Source organism: Heptranchias perlo, chromosome 10, assembly GCF_035084215.1.
Source record: "Heptranchias perlo isolate sHepPer1 chromosome 10, sHepPer1.hap1, whole genome shotgun sequence".
NCBI classification, from domain to species: domain Eukaryota; kingdom Metazoa; phylum Chordata; class Chondrichthyes; order Hexanchiformes; family Hexanchidae; genus Heptranchias; species Heptranchias perlo.
Window position 1 is genome coordinate 52996522 of NC_090334.1, and position 25593 is coordinate 53022114.

At 43.3% G+C, this 25593-nt stretch overlaps 1 protein-coding gene and 1 long non-coding RNA gene across 2 annotated transcripts in view; one reads left to right on the top strand and one right to left on the bottom strand.

Annotated features, from left to right (window-relative positions):
- LOC137326560 (uncharacterized) overlaps positions 1–25593 on the top strand; it is a 68567-nt gene that overhangs the window by 17692 nt on the left and 25282 nt on the right. The gene's annotated exons all lie outside the window — the stretch shown is intronic.
- tecpr2 (tectonin beta-propeller repeat containing 2) overlaps positions 1–25593 on the bottom strand; it is a 96533-nt gene that overhangs the window by 13944 nt on the left and 56996 nt on the right. Inside the window, exons 14-17 of the mRNA XM_067991777.1 lie at positions 20666–20906; positions 18127–18216; positions 11142–11375; positions 3756–3904 (exon numbers count right to left, since the gene is read on the bottom strand). Of these exons, the coding sequence (XP_067847878.1) occupies positions 3756–3904; positions 11142–11375; positions 18127–18216; positions 20666–20906 (714 nt within the window). The remainder of the gene's footprint in view (positions 1–3755; positions 3905–11141; positions 11376–18126; positions 18217–20665; positions 20907–25593) is intronic.

The following is a 25593-nucleotide window of genomic DNA, read 5'->3' on the forward strand; positions in this document are numbered from 1 at the left end:
TGAAGTTCTGTCTTTAGTTCCTACTTTGTCAGGTATATGTGGAAGGGTGTCTCTATAAAATTGGAGATAGAGAGAAGATTGCAGGAGTTAAGATTGTACAGCTTTACCAGCCAGATACAAGTTCGCCATTTAGATGTGCATATTTTCCTGAGATCAAGGGAGGGGAAATTTGAGCCAGTTAGTCCAGATACAGCTACCAGCGCGCAAGGTGAATTTACACAGGAACAGAGGATCTAGGAGGAATGGATAGCACCTCTATAGATGGAGGTTCATCATTATAATGTCTCAGAAGGCTAACACCCAGAGGAATGCGAGGCAACCAGTTCATCTATGGTCATATAAGTTCTACAAACATTGTTAACTATAAGCATATAGATTTTACTCTATTTAATAGCCTGACTGTTAGTTATCTAAGGAGACTAATCCTAAATTAATCTCATCAATTTATATTAATCTTAGAACTCAACTGTAAATTTATAATCAAACAGTTACAGCTGAATGACTGTGACATAACTGAACTGCCCTTGTAATCTCTATCTATTAATTATTTGCATACTCAATGCTTAAGTTCAAGTGTGCTAACTATGATTCCAAGGTCAATAAACAAATTTAGTTCATGACTTTGTTGTCTGACTTTTTTGATAATAGTCAAGAAAGTTAATTTATTCACTTAATACCTTGTGCGGATCCTGGTGGAACGTTGGTAGTGAAAATGTAATATAATCTGAAATGGTTGATGTAAGCCAATTTGGCATAGACTGGTGGTAAACTCAGACAGCTCCTCAACAAGGAGTTAAGGTGATATGTCTGGTGCCCTTATAAATATTGTCGTCAGCATATATATCCCAGTGTTCTTATAGATCCTTCTTAAAATCCATGTCACCGCTCCTAATATCTCCTCCTTTGGCACAGCATCCATTTTTGTCTGATTACACCTCTATGAAGTGCCTTGGGATGTTTTACTACATTAAAGGCACTATATAAATGCAAGTTGTTGTATGTATTTTTTGAGGTTTTGAAGATGATGCAGTGTGCAATGAGCAAGTGCTCCTACTGAGGGTTTTGTGGGTTCACTTAGCCCTTACAGCACTAGCGCTCAAGGAAATTCTGCACATCATAGGCCAACCATTTCAAAAAGTGTTCAGCTCACACACTGCAAGGCCAAAGAAATTGTTCATCATAACATTTCTGAGTTACCAATAGCTATTCTAACATAAGTTAGAAAAATAATCTGCATTCAAATAGCACTCACTCATAATGTACAAAATATCCCAAGTTGCTTCACAGTGGAGAAACCGATTCCACGTTGTAGAGGAGTTGAGAAATGGCCAAAATCATAGCTGAAAAGATAGGTTTGTGGAGGCTTTTACGAACATACGAATTAAGAGCATATGATTGATGGAAGAGCAGAGAAGAGGCAGGGAATGCACAGGTGGTCACATATGAGGATTGAAGAGCACAGGTTGAGACATAAAGCTGGAGCAAGTTGCAGAGATAACATGGGATGAGGACATAGAAGCTTATAAATGAGGACAAGGATTGTGAATTTGATACATTGCAGGCAGGGAGCCACTGGAGGTTGGTGAAGACAGGGTGATGGATGAGCAGGATGAAGTGCAGGATGTAGATGGAGATGTAGTGGAGTCAGAATTTGTGTAGGGTAAAACTTGGGAGGCTGGTATTGATAAAAGAGAGTCTGGAGCAACAAAAATATGAATAAGGGTTTCAGTAGTGGTGGAGGGATGCAATGGTGTGGAGGTGGAAGTAAACTGTTTGATAATGGATAGGTTATGGAATTTGAAGCTCAGTAGTGTTTAACAGGGCTCTAAGGTTGTGCACATCTGGTTCAGCCTGAACAAGTTGCAGGACTTGGGGGATGGAGTTGGAGGAAAGGGTATAGAGATTTTGCCAGGATCAAAAGAAGGCTTTGGTGTTCTCAATATTCAATTGCTGGAAGGTCTGCTCAGCCATGATTCGATGTTTGGAAGCAGTTTGACAATACAATATAGAAGCGGCCATGGCGAGACAGAGTTGGACGATTTTGGCTTACGTGTGGAAACTGACCCCATATCCGCAGATACTGTGCCAAGAGGAAACATGTAAAAATGAGGAAAGGGAGAGGGCCAGGAATGATGCCTATGGATTCTTCAGTGGACAAAAATGTAAGTTGGCGGGCAAAGCATTGCATCTGCTCTAGATGTCTTCTCATTTTCTTGTCCATTGTCTTTCTTATCTTTTCTCTTTCTTAACTCATGGGTTGCACACAGATTCAGGGAAATTCTTGTCTTTCCATTTAAGTAATAGTCCCCAACTGGATTTTCTGTCCCCATTTGAAGAAATTTGCATTTCTTTACACTGTATACAAGTATATCCAAATCCAGCTTTGGATCTACCATCTTCATTAGCTTTGTAGCGAAGTTACGCTCAATACAGTTAATCTGCACATGTGCAGAAAACTCTCTAAAAAGACTCAAAATCAATGTATGCCATTTTGATAGATAGGTTTTAATTTACAATGCTGTGCAGTAGTGAAGATAAAATGTGTGATTGCAGCGTTCACTTCCATTCTGTGTCATTATTCTAGCCAATTAGAGTGTTAGGAACTAGTGGTGTAAAACAAATGCCAGTGCCATTTCTAAATAAAGCTACCAGGAGTGCCATTTGGCCTTCAGTATGAATATTTAGCTCTAAGTATGGATCAAATTTGTAATACGACACTCATTAAGTGGCATATTTTAATATTAAACTTTAAAAATAAGTCTTCAGGGTATCCTTAGAGAGTAAAGCAAGCAGTGTGGTAGTGAACCATACAAACTAGGAAAGTCCCTACTCTGTGCAGTTAATTGATCTCAACAAGGGCAGCAGAGGGGAAATTACAATTAGCCTCAGTGCCCTGGGTTTGGAGGTGGGGAACAACATGAAGGGAAATCAGTCAGGCTTCATGCTGCTGATCACTATATTTTGGTGGCCTCTGCTGGAAAGTGTGCACACTGATGTTGGACAAGGAAAGAATCCGGTTCACCTTCCACAGTCAAACAGCCTGCCTATAATCTGTCTACGTTCACACATGGGGTGTTGCACTCATGGAACCATACGTCCGGATGAGTCATTGCTTTCAGGACATGAGAGATAAAGAGAGAAAAATGGGGAGAAGACAAAGGATGGAAAAATGAAAAAAAAAACTGTGAGACACAGCAGCTTCAAAATGTTAACAAAGGCATAATTGTATTCCTTGCTCAAATGGTATTAAAATCATAAGCATTTCAGAACATAAGAGGGACAAAGAAACAAATGACAAGGCTAAAGAATTATTCTCAGTAACTTGAATACCACTTGTATTTATAAAAATTCCACTGTGGTGCATACTTCCAATACCGGTCTTCCCTCAAGTAAAATGTCAATGTAATTCACCTGAGCAAATCAATGCATCCACTTTTTCTCATACCAACCACTAATACCGAACATTTCAATTCAGTACAAAATTACCCCTAATTTCACAGATTAGCATAGAAGCCACAAGTACAGCTAATTTGGGAAATGGAAAAATTCACATTGGTGCATTATTTGGAGCTTGGGGTTAAGGTACATTGTTGGAGCAGTGGATAGTGCGTGTTACTTTGCACTCTGGTATGCTACACCTAAGCCGGGAGTGCTTGATGCTGGTGCCCAAAGTGTAGAAGTGTTCCATTTCCCGTCACAGACATCCTTTACCGTAATGAGCAAGAGAAAGAAAAATACATATCTCGGGTGCCTACCTGCTCTGGTGGCTCAATGGTTATCCAAGCAGGCAGCATCATGCTGGGGTTCAATGGTTGTGTCCCCACACGGAAGTAAATAATTCCATCAACATCACAAGCCCACACATGCTGACTTCCACATGCTAGGCTTGCTAATTTTATACATCCTGAGGATTAAAAAAAACTTTTAGGAACATAGGAACAGAAGGCAGCCATTCAGCCCCCGAAGAGAAAAAAAAATCTTTTGCAACGAAGCTTCAGGTTAGAAATACAGTCTGAAGTAACGGTGAATGCTGATTGATTACTTTTAGGTTTCAAGTTTTCCTCCTGTCATCATCCTGAGGGACTGGACTTAAGGAAGGTGGAGTTGTGGCTCCTTCCACCCTTAGAGAAGGGGAAGTTGAATATACAAGGCAAGACCCAGAAGAGAGGAACGGGAGAGAGAGAGGGAGAAGGAGAGAGAGATTGATTGATTGTAGTTGTTGATTTGCATCACCTTACTGTTATTATTAAATACTCTGTTCTATATACATAACCATACCTGGAGCTTTGTCTGCAAGTTGAAGACCTCACAAACTAAAAGTTTGATTAGTCATTTGCACTGATAAAAACCATGAACATAAACATAATAAAATGTGAAAAACGCCTATCATAGGCTGCAGCTTATGTTTGAGAAGCTTAAAGATACAGCAGTGATATAAAATAAAAACGAGTGATTTGACCCAAGACACAGTGCGATTATCAGCAGAACTACCTAAGCCATCGTTTGATTGTAGCTTGAATAGCTAAGTCCTACAATTAGCATTTGCACCTAGCAGACAAACTGAGTTATTCACAGCAAAAGAAGAGTATTCTTGAAACAGTGTAAATGAAAATCTCTAATTTAGTTTAATTTGAAATATCCAGATTTCCTCTGAAATGGCATTTCTTGGATTCTAAAAATTAAAGATCGGTTAGCTTCATATTACTGCAAAAAAGCAACTTCTGTACAGAAATAAAGGTTAGTTGTTTCAGCAGATTTAATCCAACACTTTATTCAGATTGTATAGAAGGCCAAAGTGTTATGTTGAGCTCCTACATGCTATATATAGGCTTGGCCTCTTGCATTGGTTTAATTTAGACAGTGTTAAATGAGTAAATCCAATTGAGTGAACCCACTTCAATTCCTTTAAATAATATAAGCCTCGCTATCATAACAGAACAGCTTAAACAACAACAAAAAAATTCTTAACTATACTGATAGAAGCTTCATACTACAAGTCCTAGAATAGACATCACTACACTGTACAATATTCCAGATGGCTTAGCTGGAGGCACAGTGTCTCCAAAGCTGTATACAGCTAAATATTTCAAGGTTAACATTCCATCATCAGCATTGTGCGTCAGCAATGACAAAGCCATTCCATCTGCCTCTGGAATATACTTTTTCAACTATACAAGCATGTGGAGTGAATTGGTTAGTAAAAATAATTGTACGCTATATACCAGAGGTGTCTAAACAATGTATTTTTACTCGCATAGAAAGCAAATCATTTAACTGGTGGCTATCAGAAGTACTTCATGGTTACACTGATGTAGATTGTTCAGAGTGTTTCAAAGTCAGTCTTGTTTGATGAACATAGACATGTATATTATATATATATATTTTTTTAAAAGCCTTGAATTTATATAGCACCTTATGATGTTCCCAGGATATCTCAGTGCTTCACAACCAGTGAATTGCTTTTGAAGTGCAAATACTGTAGGTGAATGCAGCAGTTATTCTGAGCACAGCAAGATCCCACCATTGGAAAAGAGATAAATGATCAGGTAATCAGTTTCAATGATGTTGGCTGAGGGAGGAATATTGGCTAGAACTCCCTACTCTTCTCTGAATAGCGCCATGGGATCTTTTACATCCAACTGAATCACCAGAACAGGCAGACAAGATTTTGGTGTAATTTCTCAACCAAAAGATAGCACCTCTGGCAATGCAGCACTGCACTGAAGTGTCAGCATAGATTATGTGCTTATGGAGCTTCAATACTCAACTTTCTGACACTCAAGTTATAATGCCATCAACTGAACGAAGCTCTAGCTATAAATAGATCCGAACGTGCTTAAGTACACGTACACACATTCTCTCTCTCTCTCTTTCTCAGTGCATTCATTGAATTTATGTAAATGAATGCTTGCTCAGTTTAGAAATGTAGAGTGTTGCATTTCCCTTTTCCAGATTTATGTACAGAAATGTTAGGTCCCTTTTAGAATTGACTAATGTCCAAGTGCTTGGACTACGACAGGACCAGGACTAAAAATAATCAGATTACTGTAAGAAAATGATGGGACCGGTTTCACAATAGCTTATGAAAGATTCAATAATCCAACTTTAAATCATTTAGAACATGCAAAAAAAAATTGCTGAATATTAGAGACAACCCGGCAGTTATATTTTTTCATGCAAGGTTACTACATCAGCAGTTATCAAAATGCCACAACATGTCATATGCTTTGGGTATCACTAGAGCAATCACATGATGATACAGCTGTTAAAATGTTTTGATTTTAAACAACATCACCATGATCCACAACACAGGGTCAGATAACGCCAACTCTGCATTGCTGTTTTCATTTCCATCTGAGGTATGTTCTGACATTTAGTGAGCTCTCTGAATAGAAGTATGTTTACAAGCTCTGCTACCTACAACTAAAATTGTCTACAGACCTGCATTACTTTCATGGCTGCTTTTTTTTTTATTAATAGTGAGTATGATTGTTAGTGATTATTAATTCTATGTACTGTGAAGACATAAGGGTCATGGCAAAGAGCCATGGCAAGTCTTTACTTGACTGGTTGAGGCAGTACTATGTAAGCTTAAAATATTCTTTGCAACTTTAAATATATGAAGGAGGCCATGACTGAGCTATGGAATTGACTTCGTTCAGTATGCCAATACTATTTTGGGGTTATGACAGGGAACCACTCACAAATCACCTCAAAGGATAGCCAAATGAATCTAAGCTATTGAAAAACAAGTTTCAATTTTGCTTTTTGAGTACCATTTCTAATGGTTACACTAAGTTACCCACGAGCAGCCTACGTCCATCGTGATCAAGTAGGCTAGGTTTTAAGTTGCATAGCCTGGGGCTAACAATTACTGTACTTAGCAGCAACACTGCCCACTAGAATTTACAAGAGCTGGCAATATGGAAGCCAGAAACTGACAAATACATAGACCTGCTTCATATCTTCACACTGAGGACACCATCCAATGTGTTGTGTGGCACTACCACTGTGCTAAATGGAATAGATTCAGAACAGATCTAGCAGCTCAAAACTGGGCATTCATGAGGCGCTGTGGGCCATCAGCAGCAGCAGAATTGTATTCCAGCACAATCTGTAATCTCATGGCATAGCATATTCCTCACTCTACCATTACCAACAAGCCAGGGGATCAACCCTGGTTCAATGAGAAGTGTAGAAAACCATGCCATGAGCAGCACGAGGCATACCTAAAAATGAGGTGCCAACCTGGCGAAGCTACAACACAGTATCACATGCATGCTAAACAGCGGAAGCAACTTGCTATAGACAGAGCTGAGCGATTCCACAATCAATGGATCAGATCAAAGCTCTGCAGTCCTGCCACATCCGGTCGTGAATGGTGGTGGACAATTAAACAACTAATGGGAGGAGGAGGCTCTGCAAACATCCCCATCCTCAATGATGGCAGAGTCCAGCACGTGAGTGCAAAAGACAAGGCTGAAGCGTTTGCAACCATCTTCAGTCAGAAGTGCCGAGTGGATGATCCATCTCGGCCTCCTCCCGAGATCCCCACCATCACAGAAGCCAGTCTTCAGCCAATTCGATTCACTCCACGTGATCAAGAAACGGCTGAGTGCACTGGATACAGCAAAAGCTATGGGCCCCGACAACATCCCAGCTGTAGTGAATACTTGTGCTCCAGAACCAGCTGCACCTCTAGCCAAGCTGTTCCAGTACAGCTCCAACACTGACATCTACCCGACAATGTGGAAAATTGCCCAGTTATGTCCAGTCCACAAAAAGCAGGACAAATCCAATCCGGCCAATTACCGCCCCATCAGTCTACTCTCAATCATCAGCAAAGTGATAACACTGTCGACGACGCCTTCCATCAAGCGGCACTTACTCACCAATAACCTGCTCACCGATGCTAAGTTTGGGTTCCGACAGGACCACTTGGCTCCAGACCGCATTACAGCCTTGGTCCAAACATGGACAAAAGAGTTGAATTCGAGAGGTGAGGCAAGACGGTCTGCCCTTGACATCAAGGCAGCATTTGACTGAGTGTGTCACCAAGGAGCCCTAGTAAAATTAAAGTCAATGGTAATCAGGTGGGATAACTCTCCAGTGGCTCGAGTCATACCCAGCACAAAGGAAGATGGTAGTGGTTGTTGGAGGCCAATCATTCTCAGCCCCAGAACAATGCTGTAGGAGTTCCTGAGGGCAGCGTCCTAGGCCCAACCATCTTCAGTTGCTTCATCAATGACCTTCCCTCCATCATAAGGTCAGAAATGGGGATGTTCGCTGAAGATCGCAGTGTTCAGTTCCATCTGCAACCCCTCGGATAATGAAGCAGTCCTTGCCCGCATGCAGCAAGACCTGGACAACATCCAGGCTTGGGCTCATAAGTGGCAAGTTACATTCGCGCCAGACAAGTGCCAGGCAATGACCATCTCCAACAAGAATCTAACCACCTCCCCTTGACATTCAACGGCATTACCATCGCCAAATCCCCCACCATCAACATCCTGGGGGTCATCATCGACCAGAAACTTAACTGGACCAGCCACATAAATACTGTGGCTACAAGAGCAGGTCAGAGGCTGGGCATTCTGCGGTGAGTGACTCACCTCCTTACTCCCCAAAGCCTTTCCACCATCAACAAGGCACAAGTCAGGAGTGTGATGGAATACTCGCCACTTGCCTGGATGAGTGCAGCTCCAACAACACTCAAGAAGCTCGACACCATCCAGGACAAAGCAGCCCGCTTGGTTGGCACCCCATCCACCACCCTAAACATTCATTCCCTTCACCACTGGTGCACCGTGGCTGCAGTATGTACCATCCACAGGATGCACTGCAGCAACTCACCAAGGCTTCTTCAACAGCACCTCCCAAACCCAAGACCTCTACCACCTAGAAGGACAAGGGCAGCAGGCACATGGGAACAACACCACCTGCATGTTCCCCAAGTCACACACCATCTCGACTTGGAAATATATCGCCATTCCTTCATCGTCGCTGGATCAAAATCCTGGAACTCCCTGCTTAACAGCAAGTGCTGTGGGAGAACCTTCACCACACGGACTGCAGTGGTTCAAGAAGACGGCTCACCACCACCTTCTCACGGGCAATTAGGGATGGGCAATAAATGCTGCCCTTGCCAGCAAAGCCCACATCCCATGAATGAATAAAAAAAAAGACCATAGCAATTAATCAAATTTATTTGTTCCTACAAATTGTTGAAGTGTAAAGATAATAGGCAAATATGTACAGTACAATAAATAACTATGAAATAACTAGCATGACAATAGTAAATAAGGAGAGACAAGGGTCAGTAACCAGAGGACACAAATTTAAGGTAATTGGCAAAAGAACCAGAAGCAAAAGGAGGAAAAAAAATGTTTACTCGGCGAGTTATGATGATCTGGAATGCACTGCCTCAAAGGGCAGTGGAAGCAGATTCAAAAATAACTTTCAAAAGGGAACTGGATAAGGGGGAAAATTTGCAGGGCGATGAAGAGCATGGGAGTGGGACTAATTGGATAGCTCTTTCTAAGAGCCAGCACAGGCACGAAGGGGACGTATGGCCTCCTTCTGCGCTCTATGATCACGTGGGGTTAATTTATCCTATTCAATTTTTCTTTAGCTAAAGCAGTCTAACAAAACAAGTTGGAGCTTCTCTAATATGCTGAGCAACAGTTTAATTCTAAGAAATTATAACAGGGAGCCTCAGATAAACAGAATGCAGTCTCAAGATGGAGATATTACAACTTGAGCCCCAAATGATGATGGAGTTCTAAGTATCCAAACAGATCTCAGCTCCAGTGTCAGAACGTCTGAGCAGTAAAAAATTCTTGTGTTTTGCTGATTCCTTTAAAGATAGGGCTATTAACCACAAAAGCACAGATTCTTGTAATATAAAAGTAACAATATTATGAATATGATACCATAGATTACGATTGAGAAGGTAAACACACAGCTTCTGGAATACTAGTGACCATGTTACCCGGCTACTTGCATATGTGGCCCAGTTTTTAAGTCAACATAAAACTACACCAAAGACACATTTCTGTCTGCCATCAACCCAATAAAGCTCTTATAAACAAAACTCCAGACACAAAAAATTGTTAGCTGTGACAAGATACAAAATTTCACACTACTAATGATAATCCATTCCTTTTAAAGAAATATGATAAAATATATTAAATCAACATTGGGGTTTGAGCCCGTTTGAAGAATAGATCAGAAAAGGGCACTTAAACTAACTTACCCTTGAATGCTTATAGTAGGTATATTTAAAAAAAACAGCACAATCTGTGACAAGTTTCTGAAAATTTGAGAACACAAACAATAGCCACAGTAACATTAGAGGAATGATTCTAAATATTCAGTTTGAATTAAACAAATTATTAATTCACAAGTACTTAATGATTGCATTACTGACACTTCGAAATAGTCATACAGAACAAAGAACGATTTTACCTCATACTATCTACTATTCTTTGATGGTTGAACTGCTTCAATCAGCCAATCAGATTTTTTCTACTTTGATGGTTGACATGGTAGATCGCCAACTGGACAGGAAATCTTCACTTCTCCACCCCAACCCCCAATGGTTAAGATTTGTAGCTATTTTCCCTAACTGCATGGGTGGGCGGAGGAAAATAAGGTGTACATCTAACTGAATATTTTCTGTTAACTAATTTGCTACACTTGTATTGTAAACAAAAGCAGACTGCAAAATAATAAAATTAAAGCTGTGGATTGGCCATTATTGCCAAGCAAAGGCTTTTTTTTTGCTGTTGCTCACATTGTAGTAATTAAATACAATATTCAATTTAGAGACATTACTTCTGTTTTCCAAAAAAAGAGGTACTGGATGATGTGCTACATTAGAATATGCCCATATGCCAGTAGGTCCAGGGTTTGATTAAATTTTATATTTTCAGAGAGACTGGAAGGATATGAATGTGGAAGATAGAAACATCCTACCAGTGTAGTGAAGGTGTAAGTGGGGGGGAGGGGGGGGGGGGGGAAGAAGAAAACAGTAGACATATTCAGGTAAATGCAGGAGGACTCCTTGTGTAGTGCAAGGTCCTTAGCAAATAAGGTAAACTGCTTGCTGTAACAAAACGGTTCAAAAAAAATAACCTCACCTAACTGTGTAAGATCCAGTTTGGTCCAATGCATACCACTTGGGCAGTTTTGTGACAACGTCCTTATATGAATCTTGCCCGTAAAGTCCAGACCCCAAACTGCATCGTGGCTGGCAGAAAATTGTACCATCTCTACATCAGGGGGTAACTGTACAGTGGAGGGCCGAAACTCAGGACTTTGATCACTGATGCAGAAGAGGTCCTTGTTGCTTTGTCCCAGCCACAGAAAACTTCCTACAGAAGAAATCATGTTACATAAAAGGTCATTTTCGTTATTACTGCAGCACTATCCAATGAGCACAGGTGCAGAAAAAAAAAGCATCATGGAGATTTCCATAATTTAGAGGGGCAGTTGTAACACAGATGGATTAATCAGGGCAAATGGTAAAGCAATAGGCCATGATCTAGCAGTCTATTAAACAGCGATCATTCATTTTTTAAAATAAAGATTTAAAAGTTAGTTGTTCTGTTTGTTGCATTTACTTAGGAATTTAATTATTTTAAAAGACAGCTGTTTTACTACAGATTAAAAATCCTCCACCACATCCACACACTTTACAGCACAATAACAATAGAGCCAGAGGTAATTGTAAGCAAAGAGATATCACGAAGCATAGAAACAGAGTAGGCCATTCAGCCCCTCGAGCCTGTTCCGCCATTCTATTAGATCATGGCTGGTCTGTACCTCAACTCCATTTACTCCAGTGGTATTGGCATCAGAAAGCTTTGAAGAAATTGTGCAGGGGTACTAGCAGACAACAGATTTTTCAACTTAATGTATGCCCCAGCAGCCCTGGCTCAATAGGGTACCGCTAATTCTGAATTTGAACTTGTGCGTACAAAGGACTGAGTTCCAAATGGTGTCTAGAAGAGAGCTCCACGGCCAAGAGAATCTGTGCATGAAGCTTCATCATTCTGTGCGGCATCTTTGGATTTACAGACTGTTGTATGTAGCGGCAGCATCTCTCCTTTCTGCAGTAAACACTGGCTCAAGTGCTAACAAATAAGTCTCAGTTGAAATCAACTGATGCTGTTTGAGAAATTTTAAAATATAATGTAATAATGTTAACAATTTTAAGATGTGCTTTACAATTAGATTTTAGAAGCAATAAATCATGCCTCACAGATTCGTTGGAAAGTTTTGAAGTTACTAAATTTGTACATGAGAGCCATCTGGTGGATTTAATTTACCTGGATTATCCAGATTTGAGGCTCATGGAACTAATGGCAAATTACCTTGCTGGTCTGAAAACTGGCTCGGCAGTTCTAAGCAACAGCAAGTGGTGCTGAATGGAAAGGACTATTTGGGGAAGGCGATGTTTGGTGAACTTCCTCAAAGATCTGTTTCTGCATCTTCTGGTATTTACACTATTCATAAATGATAGAGAAGGGCACATTATAAAATTTACTGTGACACCACATTTTGAGGTCAAGTGATTTAAGCAGATTGATGGCATCCAAAAGAATCTAGGATACCTAAACTAAATGCAGTTATATTCAAAATTTGGCCATAGGGGTCCACTGCAGTCCTTGACCAACTTGCTGCTCCTTGTTTCTGGATCACTATTCATGACCTGCCCAACTGCAGAATATTGTCAGAGTTGGGATCAGTACTGATCCATTTCTTGCTGTGAAGCAAATAAAGACAAGGTGAAAAGGCCCAATAAAAATTGAACTATTTAATAGATCCACTGGTCCTTTTCCTTTTTTCTTCCCGTGACGCAGCACCTGCCCACCATTTGTCAATTGCACAATTAAAATCAGGAGTATACTTTTTGGAAAATTTCAGGTGGAGACCCTTGTACCACCACTTCACAGTGCAGCACATTGCAGCATTTGAGAGAGAGGCTCGACAAAACGGTAGAGAATTACAATGGGCTAAGTAGCACAAAATGGTTTATAATGCAAAGTAATGCACACTGAAATTTTGAAAAAATGAAATAAAAACAAAAAATGTACAAAGTGAATAGATCCTATTTTGGAAATAGGAAAATCCTATTTTGAAATGGGTTGACAACTGTGGGATTGGACAAAATCCAATCATCAGGCACCTCTTCTGAAATAGAGGAGCACTGTAAATTCAGGGAGGACTTGACCAATCCAAACTGATACTAATAATATTAAATTTAAACAGTAAAATCAAGGGAAATAATACAGGAATGGCATGTAATACCCACCAGTCATGGAAGGTATCCAGTGAGCTGGCAGACATTGCATTTTTGCACTCAAAGGTCACACATGCCTATTAGCAAATGTGGAAAAGGAGAAAGGATTTAGATGTGTTTATTGAACATTCACTGAAAGTACCAGTCACTCTGAAGCTGTTAGCAACATGACCAATTAAATGATTGGATACATCAAGGGAATTTGATTGTAATTCAGAAGCAATTGTTATAACCGTGCATTATCATTGGAAAGTCCACATGTAGAGTATCCTGTGCAATTTTTTGCACCCTATTTTCAAAATGATAACACACTCTGCTACCATCACTGACTCCAATCTGGTCGGGGAACACTTCAGCAGTCAAGGACATTCAGCCACCGATCTTCGGGTAAGCGTTCTCCAAGGCGGCCTTCGAGACACACGACAACGCAAAATCGTCGAGCAGAAATTGATAGCCAAGTTCCGCACCCATGAGGACGGCCTCAACTGGGATCTTGGGTTCATGTCACGCTACATGTAACCCCACCAGCGAAAAAAAGTTATCTGTTTTTAATACAACGGGTCATTCTCTGTCTTTCTCTTCCTTTCGGATGTTTCTCCCTCTCTCTCTCTGTCTTGTGTTCTGGCCATTTGTATATTCAGTGGTCTTGTAGGTAACACCTCTCTGTCTGAACACTTTGATTGCCTTGACAACGGGCAGTTGGAAAGATTATCTGTAATCACCAGGTATTGTTCTCTGACTATAAATGCGAAATGTTCAAGGATTCCCACATTCACCTGACGAAGGAGAAAGCCTCCGAAAGCTTGTGATTTTCAAATAAAACTTGGACTATAACCTGGTGTTGTAAGATTCTTTACATTTGTCAACCCCAGTCCATCACCGGCATCTCCACATCCAATCTTGTTGACATACTATTCAGCTGCCTGTTTAACATTAGATCTTGCAATAGCTAAAATTTCCTTCACCTCATCATCACAAAACTGAACCCATCTTCCCAGGTTTATACTAGTACTTATGTGCCTCTCGGTCTAGCTCTATTGGTCTCCCCAGTTACAAGCTCAGGCTAAACCAGGTGGCACACTACCTCATTGTTCTGCTTGACCAAAAGCTGCTATTCATATCCCAATACCAGTCAGTTGCCAAGGCTGCATTTTTCCACCTCCAGAACAATGCCCTGTTTTGTCCCATATTTCTCACTCACTGCTGCTGAAATCTTAATCCACACCTCCACACTTCACAAACTTGAATTAAGAACTCTGCAGCTCTTGGATGAAATTCTGAACATCCATTACCACTTATCCTAATCAAGATCTGCTGCAATCCCAACCCCAGCATATTGACTTAAAGATCATAACTCACCCCAGTTTCCAAATCTCTCCAAGGTCCTCACCCTAGCTGCCAAATCCTATGGCTTCAATCCACTTCACGTCAACAATCTTCTCACAGCTTGCACATTTGTTTCTTCAGCTCCACCATTAAAAGCCAATCTTTTAGCCACTCTTCTTGCTCTTGAAAACTCTCCCAAAACCACTTCATCTTGCTTACCCCCTTCCCTTACTTTGAAAATCTCCAAAAAATCTTAGACCTTGCCTTCTATTCCCTTTTCACCCTCCCTTAATCGGTCCCATCTCTTGCTTAGTATCTTCACTACCTTGTAAAGCGCTCATACTTTTGTCTACGTGAGGGATGTTATAAAAAATGCAAGTTGTTGATGCACAGAAAAAGATCCTGAGGAGAGCTATTAGGCTGATTCTAGTAATTAATGCTTTAGGTCACAAAGAATGGAACCAGGCCCACAAAATGGAACTTGTATTCATTGGAGAATATTGGGTTGAGAGGAGATGCGATCCAGATCTTTAAACAATGAGGATAACATAGATGCAGGAAAGTTATTTAACGTGGACCATGACTGCAGACGTAAGTGCAAAATTTGCAACCTTCAATTAATACAAGGAAATTTAAGAAATTCTCCACCCCCAAAAAAGTATGTATGTGGAACAGCAAAAATCAGAGTTGAATTAACTCCTTTAAAAGATAACTGAATAAATATCTGTTTAAGAATGAGATTGAAAGAAATAAAAATAAGTGCAGGTAAAAAATATTAAGGCTCCTAATCAAAAGCAAAATACTGTGGATGCTGGAAATCTGAAATAAAAACAGAAAATGCTGGAGAAACTCAGCAAGTCAGGCAGCATCTGTGGAGAAAGAAACAGAGTTAACCTTTCAGGTCGAAGACTTTCATCAGAACTGGAAGATGCTGAAGAGTCAACAGTTTTTAAGCAAGTACAAAGCCAGGGAATGGGAGAGGGGGAAGGTAGGAAAGAACAAAAGGGAAGGTCTGTGATAGGGTAGAGGGCAAGAGTGATTAAATGACAAAAGGGATGATGGTGCAAGGCAAGAAGGTAATAGGACAGGTTAAGAAACAAAAGATGGGTCTAGAAGAGCTGTAAATGGCAACAGCAGAACCATTACCAGCACAAAATGGGAACAGTAGTTATGATCTGAAGTTATTAAAATCAGTGCTGAGTCCAGAAGGTTGGAAAGTGCCTAAACAAAAGATGAGGTGCTGTTCCTCAAGTTTCATTGGAACTGTGTAAGAAGCCAAGGACAGAGTAGGAGTGGGACGGGGAATTAAAATGGCAAGCGACCAGGTCAGGGTCATGCTTGCAGACTGAGCAGAGGTGTTCAGTCCACAAGCTATGTACTTGCTTAAAAACTGTTAACTCTTTAACATCTTCCAGTTCTGATGAAAGGTCTTCAACCTGAAACGTTAACTGTGTTTCTTTCTCCACAGATGTTGCCTGACTTGCTGAGCTTCTCCAGCATTTTCTGTTTTTATATTAAGGCTCTTAATGGTTTTCCATTTATTAAAAAAGTCAAATCCATTTTTATTATGCTATGTTATGCTAGGATTTTCACCAGTGTTTTGGGGATTGCATGCCACAATTCCATCTACTTTTCTATGAAAGTGCAAATCAGTGGCCTTGAACATGATGGCACCTGCCATGTACAGAAAAGCAAATGGTCAGCAAAGAATTAGGTGGATAATAAGGTTTCAATAATACCCTGGGTGTTCCTGTTTGATTAACTTCAGACACAAGAGAAATTTCACATAGCATGAGCTTCCCAGAGGCTTTAACTGTGGTTGGTTATTTTCCTCAAGAGATTGGGTGTATCTGATAGAATCCGTGATATGTGGCATAAAACAAAACACGGCCAAATGATTTTTTCTCTCCATCTATATAAGTAAATGTTTTACATCCTGCATGTAATTATATGCTTGCAGGATGTGGGAAAGTGTCTGTAGCACATGGGAAAGTTTCTGATGTGTCCACAGGCCGAGAACTTATGGGTATTCTCTCTCTCTGCCCTCCCATATGGCTTCAACCAAGCTCAGCACAAACGGCTGGAAAAGTATCTCTTCTTTCTCCTTGGCATGCTGGTTTGAACTTTAACTTTTGCAACTTCAGATCTTAGGTGTCTGTCCCATTTTTTGGTCTATTTCTCCCATCTATCTTTCTCTTAATTGTCCTCCATTTTGGATCAGTTTTCATTTTTGTTTTGTCTACCGATTACTGCTTCACTTCCCGACTGAGATAATCTACGTATGTCAATATTTTTGTTACCTTTCTTGGCTTTTTTCACAAATCTATTGGAAAACTATTAAATCCATTAACTACTTTTTTGTAATAGGAGTTAGTACACTAACTGTTGTTCTCTTTGACCCTCTTCCCTTCTTCTCATCGCCCCAACCTCCACCATTTTCTTACATTTTTATGCTAATCAGGGTGTTAGTGCTGGGGAACGAAACACCCAGGGGGTAACTTTAACCCCCAAGAATGGGTGGGTTAAACCCGGAAGTGAAGCCGGGTTGCAGTCGCGACCCAAAAAACAACTATTTTTAACTACCACCCGTCCCCGATCCACTTGTTCTTGGGGGTTAAAATCACCCCCCGAGCCCCCGCCCCCCAGTGTTAGCACCAAGCACTTCCAGATTAGATACAACACAGCTTGATGCAGAGATCATGCACATTCGTCCCTAACATGGTTTCTATCTAATCGCTCCAATCTTCTGAGGGAAATGACCAACCTCTACTCTTCCCTAGTCCCCTCAGAAGAGCACCCTATATTTGCAACAGTGGGGCAATTTTTCCATTTCACACACCAACCATCCATATTTGAGTGACATTGCCAAATAGTACCAAATTCAGGCTAGTTTGATACGATGGGCCATGCCTACTAGTAACTGGACTGAGACGACTAAACTCATTTCACATAGGATCCTTAACAGCAGACAGATGAGACTTTCATCCATCATTCTGGGCTGGAATTGAAATCAGATCCTAGTGTCTAACCCACGACATCACCCATTTTGTTTCCTTCCCCATCAAAATCTCTCTGCTCTGTCCTATAAAGAGGGTTGCTGACCTCCCAGTTTCCAGTTCTGATGAAGGACCTGCATCCAGAACAATAGCCCATCATTTCTCTTTTCAGATGCTAACAGATTTGTGCACTTCAAGAACTTGGTTTTTATTTCAGTTTTTGGTGCTTTCTATTTTTTTCCTTTTTATTTTTTCCCAGGAACCACCCTGCGGAACATGCCAGCATCTGAGTTGAGCCACAGAGGGGATGTTGCTTCAAGGGAATTCTAGGACCACAGAGTGGGGCTGCAGTAAAAAACAGAAACAGGAGATCTACTGCTGCCTTATATTCTTACACCCATAAAGCAAAGAAGCAGTTGGTTTAGCCTGCATGAAAGTTACAATAAAAGGATACAACTGCATGAACTATTTACAAAATTGCCTGTGGCAGCTACTAACCTTTTTTAGTAGTGGCCATGGAAGCCATGACAAAAGCCCATTTTATAGCTGATACAGTTCCTCGAGGTACAACTGTCTTCCAAAATGTAGCTATAAAAGTAAGGGAAATTAGATTTTTTTTAAATATCTTACTGACATAGGAAGATCAAATTCAGTTTGTATTTGTGACTAACAAAAATGTGATCTCCAGCATGATTACATTACAGTTCTGCTTCTGAACTGTTCACAAGTATTGAACCCTCCACCCCCTCCCGCTCCACCCCCTCCTCCCGCTCCCCCACCTCCCGCTCCCCCACCTCCCGCTCCCCCACCCCCTCCTCCCGCACCCCCACCCCCTCCTCCCCCACCCCCCCTCCCGCTCCCCCACCCCCTCCACCCCCTCCCGCTCCTCCACCCCCGCCTCCCGCTCCCGCACCCGCTCCCCCCCCCCGCTCCCCCCACCTCCACCCCCTCCTCCCGCTCCCCCACCTCCTCCCCCTCCTCCCGCTCCCCCACCTCCACCCCCGCCTCCCGCTCCCGCACCCGCTCCCCCCCCCCCGCTCCCCCGCCTCCCGCTCCTCCCCCGCCTCCCGCTCCCCCACCCCCTCCTTCTCCTCCTCCCGCTCCCCCACCCCCTCCTCCCCCTCCTCCCGCTCCCCCACCCCCTCCTCCCGCTCCCCCACCCCCTCCTCCCCCTCCACCTCCCCCTCCTCCACCTCCACCCCCTCCCGCTCCTCCACCTCCACCCCCTCCCGCTCCTCCACCCCCTCCCCCTCCTCCACCCCCTCCCACCTCCCCCACCTCCTCCCCCACCTCCCCCACCTCCTCCCCCACCTCCCCCACCTCCACCCCCTCCCGCTCCTCCACCTCCTCCCGCTCCTCCACCTCCCCCACCTCCTCCCACCTCCCCCACCTCCCCCCCCCTCCCCCTCCCCCCGCTCCCCCACCCCCTCCTCCACCTCCACCCCCTCCCCCTCCCGCTCCTCCCCCTCCCCCACCTCCACCCACTCCTCCCCCCTCCTCCCGCTCCCCCACCTCCCGCTCCACCCCCTCCTCCCGCTCCTCCGCCCCCTCCTCCCGCTCCTCCTCCCCCGCCTCCACCTCCTCCCGCCTCCACCTCCTCCCGCTCCACCTCCTCCCGCTCCACCTCCTCCCGCTCCACCTCCTCCCGCTCCACCTCCTCCCGCTCCACCTCCTCCCGCTCCACCTCCTCCCGCTCCACCTCCTCCCGCTCCACCTCCTCCCGCTCCACCTCCTCCCGCTCCACCTCCTCCCGCTCCACCTCCTCCCGCTCCACCTCCTCCCGCTCCACCTCCTCCCGCTCCACCTCCTCCCGCTCCACCTCCTCCCGCTCCACCTCCTCCCGCTCCACCTCCACCTCTATTTTGGACAGTTACATGGGTAAGATGGGTATAGAGGGATATGGGCCAAGTGCAGGCAATTGGGACTAGCTTAGTGGTATAAACTGGGCGACATGGACATGTTGGGCCGAAGGGCCTGTTTCCATGTTGTAAACTTCTATGATTCTATAAGAACACATTTTCTTTGGTTGCGATACATTACCAGCCTGAAAATTTCAATTCCCTCTCCTTCAAAGTTAATACATTGAGGCTAAACATTTTAGTCCAATGCAAGATCACAGTGAACAAAATCACATTATCAACACAATACATTTTAATTAGAAACAGCTGTAACATTCAAAACACAAATGAATTTATATATGCAATAAGGTGGATGAATTTTCTGATGCTCACAAAAGGTTTCCAAACAGCTGGTAAGTACTCAATTCATTTTAATTGTCACATATATTTATTCAAATAATTTAAGACAGTGCCAATTTGCACTGGTATCTCTGGCTAACCTAACCAAGCACCAATTGCTGTTTAGTTGAAAATTCCAAATAATATAAAAATTACTTTCTCAGATATATTTTGTTGGAATACAGTTTTTAAAAAAAAAATTGGAAGTATTTACCTTCAATGTAGGGCATGTATTGTACAAAAATGGTTTCATTACAAATTTCATGATTAATATTCTAAACAATGGATAAACTGGCAGTACAGTACTTTGGCATATGGAGTGGCACCACTGGTTACACATAAATTTTGTACCCCTTCCAATAGCTTGCATAAATGGCCTTGGCAAAAGCCAAAGAAAAAAATCACCTGCTTGCCCTCTTAGTTAGGAATGGTGCTTTGCAGAGGGATACCTAAGTAAGAACATAAGAAATAGGAGCAGGAGTTGGCCATCCAGCCCCTCGAGCCTGCTCCGCCATTCAACAAGATCATGGCTGCTCTTCTACCTCGATGCCATTTTCCTGCACTATTCTCATATCCCTTGATGCCTTTAATATCTAGAAATCTATCGATCTCTGTTTTGAATGTATTCAATGACTGAGCCTCCACAGCCCTCTGGGGTAGAGAATTCCAAAGATCCAAAGTGAATGAAACAACAGGACAAACTAAAAATATAATTCTGTTAAGGAATTTGATTTTCTTCAAACTCTCAATAGAAGAGCAATTATAATAAATTTCATTTATAATTCAAAAGACTGACCAACCTAATAGATTGCCCTTCGCCACGTGGAACTCATTTTTCCCCGATGTAATCCACACACCACTGCTGTTGAGACTGATGAGACTCGGATGAGATGGAGACTGTTGTGACCATAAGGCACCTCGCAGTTTATCTGCCACTTTTTCTACTGGAGCCTGAGCAACCGTGGCTACAGTGTGTGTTGCATGGATTATTGTCTGGAAGATGCTGCACTGATCGAAGACCACATAATCTGTAATGCTCACCTAGAATAGAAATGCTTTTTAAAACAAATCACCACATAACGGGTACGGTAGCATAGTGGTTATGTTACTGGACTAGTAATCCAGAGGCCTGGACTAATAATCCGAAGTAACGAGTTCAAATCCCACCACGACAGCTGGGGAATTTAAATTCAATTAATTAAAATAAAAATCTGGAATTTAAAAAACTAGGATCAGTAATGGTGGCCATGAAACTACTGGATTGTCGTAAAAACCATCTGGTTCACTAATGCCCTTTAGGGAAGGAAACCTGCTGTCCTTACCCGGTCTGGCCTATATGTGACTCCAGACCCACAGCAATGTGGCTGATTCTTAATTGCTCTCTGAAATGGCCTAGCAAGCCACTCAGTTGTACAATCTTGCGACAGAAAGTCACAATAAGAATAAAATCGGACGGACCACTAGGCACCGGACACGACAAAGACCCTGCAAAGTGGCCCTCAATAACATCTGGGGACTTGTGCCAAAATTGGGAGAGCTGTCCCACAGACTAGTCAAGCAACAGCCTGACAGTCATACTCACAGAATCATACCTTTCACCCAACATCCCAGACTCTTCCATCACCATCCCTGGGTATGTCCTGTCCCACTGGCAGGACAGACCAACCAGAGGTGGCGATACAGTGATATACAGTCAGGAGGGAGTGGCCCTGGGAGTCCTCAACATTGACTCCGGACCCCGTGAAATCTCATGGCATCAGGTCAATCATGGGCAAGGAAACCTCCTGCTGATTACCACCTACCGCCCTCCCTCAGCTGATGAATCAGTCCTCCTCCATGTGGAGCACCACTTGGAGGAAGCACTGAGGGTATCAAGGGCACAGAATGTACTCTGGGTGGGGGACTTCAATGTCCATCACCAAGAGTGGCTCGGTAGCACCACGACTGACCGAGCTGGGCGAGTCCTGAAGGTGGTGAGCGAACCAGGCAGGTGGTGAGCGAACCAACACGAGGGAAAAACCTACTTGACCTCGTCCTCACCAATCTACCTGTTGCAGTATTGGTAGGAGTGACCACCGCACAAGTCCTCGTGGAGATGAAGTCCCGTCTTCGCACTGAGGACACCATCCAACGTGTTGTGTGGAACTATCACCGTGCTAAATGGGATAGATTCAGAACAGATCTAGCAGCTCAAAACTGGGCATCCATGAGGCGTTGTGGGCCATCAGCAGCAGAATTGTATTCCAGCACAATCTGTAACCTCATGACCCGGCATATTCCTCACTCTACCATTACCAACAAGCCAGGGGATCAACCTTGGTTCAATGAGGAGTGCAGAAGTGCATGCCAGGAGCAGCACCAGGCGTACCTAAAATTGAGGTGCCAACCTGGTGAAGCTACAACTCAGGGCTACAAGCATGCTAAACAGCGGAAGCAACATGCTACAGACAGAGCTAAGCGATTCCACAATCAACGGATCAGATCAAAGCTCTGCAGTCCTGCCACATCCAGTCGTGAATGGTGGTGGACAATTAAACAACTAACAGGAGGAGGAGGCTCTGTAAACATCCCCATCCTTAATGATGGCGGAGTCCAGCACGTGAGTGCAAAAGACAAGGCTGAAGCATTTGCAACCATCTTCAGTCAGAAGTGCCGAGTGGATGATCCATCTCGGCCTCTCCCCGATATCCCCACCATCACTGAAGCCAGTCTTCAGCCAATTCGATTCACTCCACGTGATACCAAGAAACGGCTGAGTGCACTGGATAAAGCAAAGGCTACAGGCCCCGAAAGCATCCCGGTTGTAATGCTGAAGTCTTGTGCTTCAGAACTAGTCGCGCCTCTAGCCAAACTGTTCCAGTACAGCTACAACACGGGCATCTACCCGACAATGTGGAAAATTGCCCAGGTATGTCCTGTCCACAAAAAGTAGGACAAATCCAATCCGGCCAATTACCGCCCCATCAGCCTACTCTCAATCATCAGCAAAGTGATGGAAGGCGTTGTTGACAGTGCTATCAAGCGGCACTTACTCACCAATAACCTGCTAACCGATGCTCAGTTTGAGTTCCACCAGGACAACTCGGCTCCAGGCCTCATTACAGCCTTGGTCCAAACATGGACAAAAGAGCTGAATTCCAGAGGTGAGGTGAGAGTGACTGCTCTTGACATCAAAGCAGCATTTGACCGAATGTGGCACCAAGGAGCTCTAGTAAAACTGAAGTCAATGGGAATCAGGGGGAAAATTCTCCTGTGGCTGGAGTCATATCTAGCACAAAGGAAGATGGTGGTGGTTGTTGGAGGCCAATCATCTCAGCCCCAGGATATTGCTGCAGGAGTTCCTCAGGGCAGTGTCGTAGGCCCAGCCATCTTCAGCTGCTTCATCAATGACCTTCCCTCCATCATAAGGTCAGAAATGGGGATGTTCGCTGATGACTGCACAGTGTTCAGTTCCATTCGCAACCCCTCAGATAATGAAGCAGTCCGTGCCCGCATGCAGCAAGACCTGGACAACATCCAGGCTTGGGCTCATAAGTGGCAAGTAACATTCGCGCCAGACAAGTGCCAGGCAATGACCATCTCCAACGAGAGTCTAACCACCTCCTCTTGACCTTCAATAGCATTACCATCGCCGAATCCCCCACCATCAACATCTTGGGGGTCACCATTGACCAGGAACTTAACTGGACCAGCCACATAAATACTGTGGCTACAAGAGCAGGTCAGAGGCTGGGTATTCTGCGGCGAGTGACTCACCTCCCGACTCCCCAAAGCCTTTCCACCATCTACAAGGCACAAGTCAGGAGTGTGACGGAATACTCTCCACTTGTCTGGATGAGTGCAGCTCCAACAACACTCAAGAAGCTTGACACCATCCAAGACAAAGCAGCCCGCTTGATTGGCACCCCATCCACCACCGGTGCACTGTGGCTGCAGTGTGCACCATCCACAGGATGCACTGCAGCAACTTGCCAAGGCTTCTTCGACAGAAAAAACCCGCGACCTCTACCACCTAGAAGGACAAGGGCAGCAGGCACATGGGAGCACCACCATCTGCACGTTCCCCTCCAAGTCACACACCATCCCGACTTGGAAATATATCGCCGTTCCTTCATCGTCACTGGGACAAAATCCTGGAACTTCCTTCCTAACAGCACTGTGGGAGAACCTTCACCACATGGACTGCAGCAGTTCAAGGCGGTGGCTCACCACCACCTTCTCAAGGGCAATTAGGGATGGGCAATAAATGCTGGCCTCGCCAGCGACGCCCACATCCCATGAATAAATTTTTAAAAAACTTTCCCTTTCAAAAAAAATTCTAATTTTGAAAAGTACACTTTGATGTCTATGTGCGATTTTTGCTAGAAAAGAACCAAGTCTCACAAAAGCATTCCCCATGGTCCTTCTGATCCAAAAATTAAGGTTTAATACTGAATTTCAGTAAAACTTGTCAGGGCAGAAGCTGAGGCCCTAAAAGGTAAGTTTTAAACTTATCTTTGTGGGGCCAAGAGGAGCAGGAGTGCTCCACCAGGCTCTACAAGAGAAGTCTGCCCTGGTTTTCCCCCATTCCCACCCATGAGACTCTGCCGACACCCTTCCACTGCAACATCCATGAGTACCAGTGGATGCCCTCTGGGCCGCCGATGTTGGCCTGTCGGTAGGTGGCAATTTACCTCTTTACACCCGTTTCAGATGGGCAGCTGGCCAGTGGGATGCAAATGAGGCCCAACAGTTAATATTGGCTGGGCTTCCCATGGAGACGCTTGGACGGGTGGCCTATGGATCCAGTTTCCTGGCTGTGAGTTAAAATTCCCTCTATAGTTTTAACTGCACTGCTGAGTGAAGGTAGAGGAAATTCAACAATGACACTTATGTGCAACTTAGTTATGTCATACATAGTAGATAAATCTCAGATGCGTAACATTTCTAACGCAACAAACACATTTTTAAATGCAGTGAGGGGGATGGGGCAGAAAAGAAGGTCAAACACATGACGGAACACAAGTATTAAGTGCAAGAGTGCTAATGCTCAGTCGCAGAGCAAGGAACAAATGCAGATTTGATTCCTGCTCCACTCAAGTTCTTTATTTGAGCTGTGAGAAATTGAGGCTGTGGTGTCTCCCTGGAGAGGTGGAAGAAAAACTGGAGGAAAGAATTACACTCAAGGCAATTCCTCACACATCCTGTGTCATGGTCACTAGCACCAGTCTAGGTGTCGCTACCATTTTGCCCTCTCAGCTGCACAAATGTCCAAGTCAGTTGGACCAAAAATGGGGAATAATTTATAACATATTAATGCAATTATGTACTATTGCAATACAGATACAGTATATTCAGGTACCAGAAGATATCAAAAGAGCACAATTTTTTTTTAAACCAAATCATAAATTTTCTGACTTAAATAGTACTGGTACAGCTACATGAAATATCCCTCAAGTTCATTATAACCTAATGCATGCAAAAACATTCCACTGTACTTAGTCAAGAATGCATATAAGTTCTTACCAGTACAATGGAAGGATAATCCACTTTCTAACACTATTATTTCCTCAACATAAGCACCAAAACGTAACAACTTTTAAATTATAGATACAATTATATTCCCTTAAGACAATTATTACAGTTAATCCTTTTAAATGTCAACAATTTGCTTTTGCACTTTTAGGTGGTAATATGATAGAATTGCAATTTGAAATTGTGTGTCACTAATTTTTGGGGAAAAGGTATC